Source organism: Cucurbita pepo, chromosome 3 (assembly GCF_057944985.1).
Source record: "Cucurbita pepo subsp. pepo isolate OVF chromosome 3, ASM5794498v1, whole genome shotgun sequence".
NCBI classification, from domain to species: domain Eukaryota; kingdom Viridiplantae; phylum Streptophyta; class Magnoliopsida; order Cucurbitales; family Cucurbitaceae; genus Cucurbita; species Cucurbita pepo.
In genome coordinates, this window is record NC_141800.1 from 5,937,924 (window position 1) to 5,947,862 (window position 9,939).

The following is a 9,939-nucleotide window of genomic DNA, read 5'->3' on the forward strand; positions in this document are numbered from 1 at the left end:
CAGCCTGCACCCGTGTCCGCTCTGCAACCCGCATCCGAGAACCCGAGACCAACCTAGCCTGTTAACCGAGGCCCAGAACCCAAGCCTAGTGGCCCAACCAAACCGCCCTGCATCCAAACTCGCCTCCGAACCGAAGCCCAGCAAGCCAGCCCATACGCAGCCGACGACCCGCGAGTTGACCTGCGACCCGCGCCTCGACCCGAAGCGCTGCACGACGTGGCTCGCCCTGCGGCGCAAGCAGCCCTTCGGCTCGGCTCGACTTGGGCGGCGCGGCGGCGGCTCCGACAACTTCCTCGACGTATTCGGCTCAGATTTCCATTTTTCCCCGTTTTCACCTTTTCGACCCTCCCGAACCTGTTTTCAGCCCCGATTAAAGTAATTGAGACCATTTTAGAGCCATATTTCACATTGTTAGTTGGATTAATAAATAAAATATGAAATATTAACGAAAAGTGCGATAGGAAACAAACCCCGACAACCTTTAGAGCAGCTCTCAAGAAACGGGAGCTTATGTTAACTAACTAGGGAAAACTCTAACTAAAGCAACCAAGTGATTGGACTTTAGTGGATAGACTAGAAATTGTATGAGCTACAATTTATGATGTATGAGATATGATGATGTACGAGTTATGATGATGTATGAGATGTATTGTATGATGTTGTATACTAGTATATGATGATATATGAGTTATGATGATGTATGAGTTATGGTGCTTGAGTTATGATGCATGATGATGTGCGTAATATATATATTTCGATGTATGACGTACTTGATATGCTTGATGTACTTCATGGCAATATGATGAGTATGATGATTGCATGACGTATTAAACATGCTATATGATGATGAGTGTCATATTGCATTATGTCGATAGACCAACATAGGACACAACCCTAAGAGCATGAAAATAATATTAATATAAATATCCAACGAGCATGTGTTACTTCATGTAAAAAAGAGATGAGACTAGATGGTTGTGTCAGAAGAAATGTTAAGATGGGAATTAAAGGGACCTCATGCATGTTGTATGTTATGCATAGAGATACTTTCTCTAGAGATGGTGAGTGTGGACATGCACAGTATGATGATGAAAGTGTTCATGGGGAGCATGACACCGAGGGTTCCGCTGACTTTCGGACATCGCTACAGAGTAGCTTGACCAGAGAGGGGCAAGGGGTGTGTGAGCCCCCTAGAGATTCACACGCGCACGTGTAGGTCGTGTGTAGGGAGGTACTACACATCCATAGTAGTCCAAGACTAGAGCCATCTGTAGATGAGATAGAGATAAGTCCCAAGAGCATGATTGCATATGTTTGCATTTGCATTGCCTCCTATAATGGGGTCACTTACTGAGTATTCTTCGAAATACTAAGGTTGTGTGCCATATCATTTTTTAGGTAAAGGCAAGACACACATGTACAAATGACAGTGGCATCGTGAGCAAAGACTGGCACGCATAGGGTAGACTCATATTTAAATTCCTAGTCTTAGGTTAGAATAGGTTGTTTCGCATTTCATTGTTTTAAATTATTTTGTATTATTATTTTTATTTTCTCTAAATTTCAGTATCGTATTTAAACACGTAAGACCATGACTGTGTTTTTCAGAGAAGAGGATGTTCTAAATGTTTTCGACATTTATACTATAGATGATCGTTTTTTTTTTTAAAATTATATTGTAGGTAGATATTTAGAGTTTTTACAAAAGAAAATATGGTTTCTTTAACCTACTCCCCCAATTTTCTCCACTCCTAAGCTCATTTCACTGAAACACTCCCAACCAACTTCTTTTTCTCTTTCCCCTCTCATATTCCAAAAACTACCATACAATGGAAAGGTGTGAGTGGCTAGAATCTGCAAATTTTACTTGACAGCTTTTTGAACTTGATTTGAAATAGGTTGTTCAACGATTAGCTCCCCTCCTCTCCCAGGTTTTGTTAGCTCTTCCCTTTCATTCTGTACTTTTCTTCAAGAATTAGACTGAAGTTCTTAATATAGTGGAATATCTCTATGTAGGTCATTACAAACTTCGGACAAGTCAAGCCAATCTCAAAAATAAGATATAACGTTAGTTAAGACCAACCAAGTACGTGACTTTACTATTGGTATGGTTAGAAGATTTGTGTTATGTATGATGACACGTGTCCAATAACCCCACATATGTCATGTGTTTAACATATTTTTGTTCGAGGAGGCCTACGAGGCTTGTTTACAGAAACTCAATCAATGGTTAGTTTCAACTAGTACTTAGAACATCAGTTGGTGGAGGTCTTGTTGTTTATACTGACGCTTCCAAAAAGGGATAGCGGTTGTAGATTGATGTAGCATGGTAAGGTCAACATATATTCCGCTAGTTGAAGGACTATGAGTGTAACCATCCCACCCACGATTTGAATTTGACCATAGTGATTTTCGCATTGAAGAATTTATAGACCTATTTACGTGGGGAGATGATTTAAATGTTGACAAATCATATGAGCCTAAATATGAGACATCACAAACGACTCAAGTGGGTGAAGGATTATGGTGCATAGCTATTATATTACCGAGGTAAGATGAATGTAGTTGTGGCGCCCTAAGTAGAAAAATAGCCCTCACATGTGCTTCAATCACAGAACAAATCTAGATACAAATTGATTTGGAGCATGCATAAGATAATAATATTAGTAGGGGCAGTTGATAGTTAAACGTATCATAAATTTCCAACAAAGGGATCCTAGCTTCACCAAAGTTTTGAGTCGTTTTTGAGTCGTTTAGAGTGAAGCTGGTGGATGTGTTTTCTCCATCCTTGGATCACAATTCTTTTTTTTTCAAGAGTATTTTAGGCTTACGGAAAGTTGATGAGTTTGTGATTTTGGCGAAGGCTCACAACTCACCGTTCTCGATACATCTAAGTTAAAAGAGAGAGACAACATTTTGTTTTTGTTACGAAATAGTTTATCATAAATATATTATTTAAAACACATAGTTGCCACTTGGAAAGTCTGTAACTGTGTTGAGAAGCATTACATGACACTCTTTTGTTTTGTTTAGTATTTGGAGGGCTTCTTCTCTTTCTCCACGATCTCAACGTGAAAGCCATCAGGAAACTGTACGCCTGGGGTTCGAACAATATTACCTCCTCCAATTGCTTTGAACCTAAGTGGCATTCAAAAATATTAAGAAGCTTTGAAACAGTTAAGGCCTTGTCTTGTATTCATGCATATTCTCATAGGCATTTAGAAGCACGTACCTGTACTTGGTAACCAAGTTATGGAGAAACACAGCCATCTGCAATTTGGCAAAGTCTGCACCAATGCAAAATCTCAAGCCCCTTCCAAAAGCAATGAAATGCCTCGATGCCCCTTCACATCTCTGCTTACAACAGATACGTATCATAAACTTGTTCGGATTAGGTTTAAATAATTCCATCACATTTTGGTGGCTATGTTCGGTTACGATCCACCAGAATTACAACCATTCAATTTGACCCTACCGTTACTCTAGAGTTTGTTTTGAACACTCTAAATAGTTATCAATGTTTATTTAAAATCATTCAATTTTGATTGAATCTATCTTTTTCGTGGACAGTGTTGGATGTGACCCACGATCGAAATATGTCGAAACAAGTAAAAGAAGCAAATGAACAAATAAACTTTAAGCATTTAGCTTTTTAATATCTCATGAATTTTTATAGGAGAGAAAGTACTAATTAGCTTCCTAAACTTTATCCAAGTTAAGAATCACCCACAATCTTCCTTAATTAAAGAATAAAACTTAGTTTACCATTTGACAACTACCACCAATTCTGCCATTGCTCCATAAGTCAGTAACTTATTATAATAAGTTTACTAATAATTCTCTTAAATTTATCTTATTCTACTAAGTCAAGTTTATTAGCTCAAAATTTTTATCTCAAATAAAGAATCATTTTCTTTGCCTCGAAATATTAGATTAATGTTTTTTTTTTTCTTTAAAGTTTTGAGATTGAATTCATTGGATCTCGTTCGGTTTCGAGTTTTTTAGAATTGTGTGTGTGTACATATAAAGGCTGTTCAAATATATGCTCAACGTACCTCCCACCGCCATGGGTTGAAGGCAAGTGGGTCAACATAATGCTTTGGATCCAAATGGATAGCTGGAGGACACACCATGACACCCCATCCCGCCGGGATGGTAATTCCTGTACGTGCAACATACACACCCTTTTACTAACAATACAATTAATGAAGCAATTAAAACACAACATTTGGCCTTACCCTTAAACTCAACGTCTCTCAATGCTCTTCGAAAGATCCCAGGAGCAATATTAGCCAGCCTCAATGTCTCATTCAAAAACTACAAAATGGAAGTTATTAATCAATCAATTTCAAACATGTATAAAAAAAAAAAAAAAAAAAAAAGAGCAAAGAATTTTGGAAATAATTCTTCCTTCACCTTGAAAGTAAATGTCATGGATTTGTATTCATTCCAAGTAATCCCAGAAGCTTTATCTTTCCTGTTCTTCAAAATTCCCTCATGTTCTTCCTAAAAAACATTGAAAAATGTTAAGAATGTGGGACTATCCAATGGTGGGTAATCCAATAAACAAAATTGATATCAAAATTTAAGAAGCACACAGTTAATTGGGTCAAGACGTGGGGATGATCTAGGAGAAATTTGATAGCTAAAGTTAAAGCAATGGAAGTGGTTTCATAGCTAGCAAAAAGAAGCAAAAAGATCAAATCCAAAGCGATTTCTTTAGTGAGAGGTGTTCCATCCTTTTGAAGTTCTTGAAGAACAAAGTCAAAAAAATCAACATTTTGTTTCCTTGGATTTTGCTGCCTTTCTTCTAACATGTTTTCCAGCATCCTCATCACTCTTTTTCTACCCTGTTTAACAAATCAAATCCATTAAACATCATTGAATTTAACTTAATAATTTAGTATGAAAAAATAATTCAAATTACCCGTAAGCATTTATGATAAGCTGTTCCAGGGATATCAAGAGGGAAAGACACCAAACCCTGAATGAATGCAACAAAATTCTCTCTCAAATTCTCTGGTGAATTTTCTGGATCATAACTAATCAACTTGTTTGCCGTGAGATCGAGTATCATCTGCAAGGATTCAAATTAATATCAAGAACAAAAAAAAAAAAAAAAAAAAAAAAAAAAAAAAAATTGAGAGGTTTTTGAGTATCAATTTACATTTGCAATTTCATCCTTCAATTCAACTACTTTACAAGATGCCCATCTTCTTAATCTTGTAATTGCTGCAGCTTCAACTTCAGAAACCATACTTTTCAAACATTCAATTCCAAAAGCGTTAACAATCATGTTCTTGAGATACTTGTGCATGAAGCCATGCAAGGATCCGAAGAATTGATCTCCAAATATCTTTTTGACGGTCTCTGGATACCAACATTCGAACAATGTTTCCTCTTGTTCGAATATGAGATAGTTTAGGTCAGGATCTGTTGAGATAATCAATGGTTTCCCCACTAAACTTGTTTTGAAAATGGGTCCATACCTGAACGAGAAATACCAAAATTTTATTGGAATTGAAGGGCGAAAATTGAGATTTCCAAAGAAAAAAAAAATGAACTTTTTTTGTTTTGAGTACTTGAGAACTCTGTGTTTGATGAAAGGAGATACGTCGAATGATGGATTGGGAGCAAAGAAGTGGTTTGTTTCACCAAGAATGGGGAAACCCATTGAACCTTTTGGAAGTTTTGCATTATATTTGGATTTTTTCAAGGCATGGAGGCAGGTTATGATACTCATACCAAAAATGATAGCCATAAGAACCCACATTTTGGTTATGAATTTAATCAAAAGTTTTGGTGGATAGGGAAGAATTATATGCAGAAGATTATTATGAAGAGAAGGAGAGAGAGAGAGAGGGTTAGACGTTTTGTTGGAGTGAGATCTTAAATAGACGTAATAATTTAATGCTAAATGGTTATTGTTTTGTCGTTGCTTGTCGTGTCGGAATTACGTTGAATACATCCATTAAGCACTTGGAAGTTTCTCACAAAAATATCTCACTACAAATTTACGAAAAGGGCTACTTGTTGTGGGATTATTGAGTAAAAGTTGTCATTTGGTTCACTCCTAACTTTATTTACATAAATTAAAACACTCATGTACAAACTTAAAATGGTTCGTTTTAGGATACTTAAGTGATTTTAACTTTATGGACCGGTTCTAGGCTCAATTTTTTTTTTTTTTTTGAATATCAATCATAGATGAATTGGATCGAGGGAAGTTGAATCTAGGAGAATTTGGCCAAGGCAAGCATAGCAGTACTAAGTGAGCTTGAAACTATTAGTGGACTCACCGTTGGAATGCCTATAGACTCGTGGGATGAAGTTGTTGTGTTGTATGATCAACACATATTGTGTGGTTGTTTATTATGTGTCAATATGATAATGATATGACTATATTTTTTTATTTGATGTATCGTTCTTTTATGCATATAAATCTTATGACTATATGATATTTTAATGACTCTATTTTTTGTAATAAAATAGAGATACCACTGTATGCATGACATGCTTAATGTACGTAAATTTATTTAGAAGAATTACATGTTGTAAACAAAAACATATTCTGTTTTCAATAAAGTTATGATTGATGTTTATTCAGTAAAGATTGTTATTGAATAAAGTGAATGTTACGCTCATTAATCTAAATCCAATAAACTAAGAACACTCTGGCTATAGTATGATTACTTGAACTATATGTAGAGACATAAGAGTGGATCAAGTTCAAGTATATAGTCAAAATTATCTATAATACAGAGATAAGGCTGAATATCTTATTCTGAGGACAGTATGGATGCAACCCACTTTTGTATATGATATAAACAATGTGATCACTAAATTGTACATGTGAAGACATGTGAGTGGGGGCGTCCTATGCAATGATTTTTTCATAAGATCGGACCATGAAGAAAACCACTCTCACTTTATAATGCCGTTTACTGTTGAGACTGATTTTTTTTCATTTGATGACCTAGGTAACTCGATCTTAATCCTGAGCTAACTATGAACTCCTGTTTATTCGACATTATCCTTAGATTTGCATGGGTGAGAGTGACCCGAGTTCGCCGACTCAATAAGCCTCCCATTACAGGGGTAAGACTGGGTGAATAGCTGGGGACATAGGGTGTAAGATGGAATTCACTCTTACCCGCTTTTAGGGATAGTAGAGAGGTTGTTCCCTTAAGTACTGACTCCAAGTCTTGAACAAGGGGGCCCACCCTCTCATTGGCTCGAGAGGGATTTGATTTGGTGGTTGGACCACAAACCAATTGTTCATTAGAGGATCAGTGGGACTTAAGGAACAAAAAGTAACTTTAGGGGTAAAACGGTAAAACTGTAAATTGACCCAACTCTAGTTACAAACAACCTGTGAATGATCGACTTACTAATCATGGTTATATCAAATGAACATAAATATATCTATAGTGAGGGGAGTGCAACTAATAGGCTATAGTGGAGTGTCCTAGTAGTTAGCAAATGTTGGTTCACAAGGTTAATGAGTTTAGCCAGTTAATCTCGGATCGTTGGACCCATGATCTGTAGGTCCATTAGGTCCCTCTGCTAGCTCATATCGGACTAAACCTTAGAACAGTGTGACGAATGAGTTCGAAGTGTTCGAATTCAAATTAGGGAATACATGCTAAATATATACGATATATTTAACCGCATTTTGTTTTAATTATGAATTGAAAAAAAGAGAGAATGGAAGATATTTAAATAAGATTTAAATATTTTAATTATGAATAGTGATTCATAATCAATATGTGCCGGAATTGATTGGGATTGACATTTGATTTAATGTTAAATATTAATTAAAATTTTTAATTAATCATTTAATATTATTTTGATTTGAAATTAATTATTTAAATTAATTGTTGAATTAAAATAAAGAAAGTCAAAATGTTACTTCACCTAAGGGAAAAATCCATGTTTGAGTTAGTGGAATATTGAGTGTCAATGTATGGTTTAACCAAATTTGCATGTTTGCCACATAATCCCACAAATTTGAGTATAATTTTGAGTGTCAAAATTTGGTTCAACCAAACATGCATGTTTGCCAAATAAACCCCACAGATTTAAGTGGAATTTTGAGTGTCAAAATTTGGTTAACTCAAACTTGCATACTTGTCACATAATCCCACATATTTGAGTATTTGAGTGGAATTTTGAGTGTCAAAATTTGGTGATCTCAAATTTGCATGAACATGCAAATATGATTATATAAATAGAGTGATCAAGGTACATGAAACTTCTTCCTTGGAAAAACTTTGAGAAAAACTCTCATCAACTCTCTCTTCATATATACTAAATCCCTTCCAAGTTTAGTCACTCACTGGATTCCACAATCCCGTTCTAAGGTCGGAGAATAATAGAGAAGACACTAGTGGTGGTTCGAAACCGTTCGTGAGAAAAAAGGAATTTGAACTACAAAAGGTTAGTATTCAAACTCATTGGGTTTTAATGCTTTTGAACATGCTAGCTAATTTACTATAATTGATGTACTTAGAGTGCCTAAGATCCAAATTGCTTCCGCATGTGTCATTAACACCATCAATTGGTATCAGAGCAAGTTTTAGGCACTTGATTTACATTAATTTAAGCATGGTGGGTACCATTTCATGTATGAAATTTTGTAGTTGCTAAAGTGGATGTTTATGGTTTTTGGCATTTTTTTTTTATGCTTCCATTTGATACAATTATTGTAATTGGCCTAATGTGTATGAGCTTTAATGATTGAAGAAAGGTCTATAATTTTTATGGAGTCATTAGAGTCCATTTTAGGTTGTAATTGATCGAAAATGGAAGAGATAGTAAGCTGAACCGATGAAGAAGATGGAAGAGGCGGTTCGGGTGTTTTTCTGCCAGTTGGGGTTTGGTTCAATATTTTTAAGGGTTGGTTCGGCTAGTTCGTGATCCTCGGGAGCGGTTCAAGTTATTTTTAATTATTAATGTAATAATTTAGTTAATTGCTTGCTTTCAAATGCCAAAACCAATTCACTTTAGTGTGTTTAATTAATTATGCATTATGAATGTATGTTTTAATTAAATAGAAAATGTATATGCATAAAGTATGTCATATAGATTTAAAATCCCACCATAGGCTAAGCATGTTTCATGCATTCCAAGTATGTTATAAGTATTATAATGTATAGTATGCATGTATGTTGTAAGTGTTATAATATATAGTATGCATGTTTAGGGTTCCATGAGTGATAGATATAAATTGTTATTATATTGCATGGAATGGGTGATTATATAGTTGTTATATAAAGCATGTTAGATGCATGTTATAGGCTATTTTCAACGTCATAAAACGAGATAGACGTTAAAATCTATAACAAAGATAAATGCATGCTCACTTAATGTTAACAACCAAGCACGATCAATTTTAATAGTTAAAATAGGTCGATATCTTGTGAAACTGCGGTTACAAGAAAGCTCACCTGGCACGATCTTGTCCAAGGCTGGAGGTACTTAAGTTGACGTTGCTACCTGGAGATTGGGCCAGTACTTGAGCTTAGTTAGCCCAGTTTTATGAGCATGCGTGAGTGATGTAAGGATTTTTTTTTTTTTTTTTTTTTAAAATGAAAAATCACCTAGACATCATAGGTAAAACTCTAGTATAAATGTTATACTTGGAAAAATCACCTAGACTTAGGTTATATCTAATTAGCCGGAATATACCTAAGTAATAAGTATACCCAACTGTCTAAAATACTTGGTGGGAGGAAAAAGATATATGCGATACATCGTTTTCTTTTTACGCTCTCTGAAAAATTCACACCGTGAGATTCATGCTCGGCCTTGTGTTGCCCTGGGAGCGGCCTCCATTCGGAAGGTATTTGCATGAGTCAATAACAAGGTGAATAGAGAAAATATTTATAATATTTATAGTAAGTGGGATCAACACATCCTATGGTCTCCACCACTAGG

The 9,939-nt window shown here is 35.5% G+C and overlaps 1 protein-coding gene across 2 annotated transcripts; it reads right to left on the minus strand.

The window, feature by feature from the left end:
- Positions 1 to 2,936: 2,936 nt before the first annotated feature.
- LOC111784980 (cytochrome P450 87A3) lies at positions 2,937 to 5,863 on the minus strand. Of its 2 annotated transcripts, none has more exons than XM_087122057.1 (9): positions 5,583 to 5,863; positions 5,168 to 5,489; positions 4,928 to 5,077; positions 4,779 to 4,850; positions 4,417 to 4,506; positions 4,239 to 4,317; positions 4,056 to 4,162; positions 3,233 to 3,354; positions 2,937 to 3,138 (listed from the first exon to the last, which is right to left on the minus strand). In XM_087122057.1, the coding sequence occupies exons 1-9, from the start codon at positions 5,771 to 5,773 to the stop codon at positions 3,030 to 3,032; spliced, it is 1,242 nt and encodes a 413-aa protein (XP_086978183.1). In that variant the 5' UTR covers positions 5,774 to 5,863; the 3' UTR covers positions 2,937 to 3,029. The 2 variants fall into 2 exon arrangements, with proteins under 2 accessions (XP_086978183.1, XP_086978182.1); XM_087122056.1 differs by having other exon boundaries at positions 4,599 to 4,850.
- Positions 5,864 to 9,939: the final 4,076 nt, after the last annotated feature.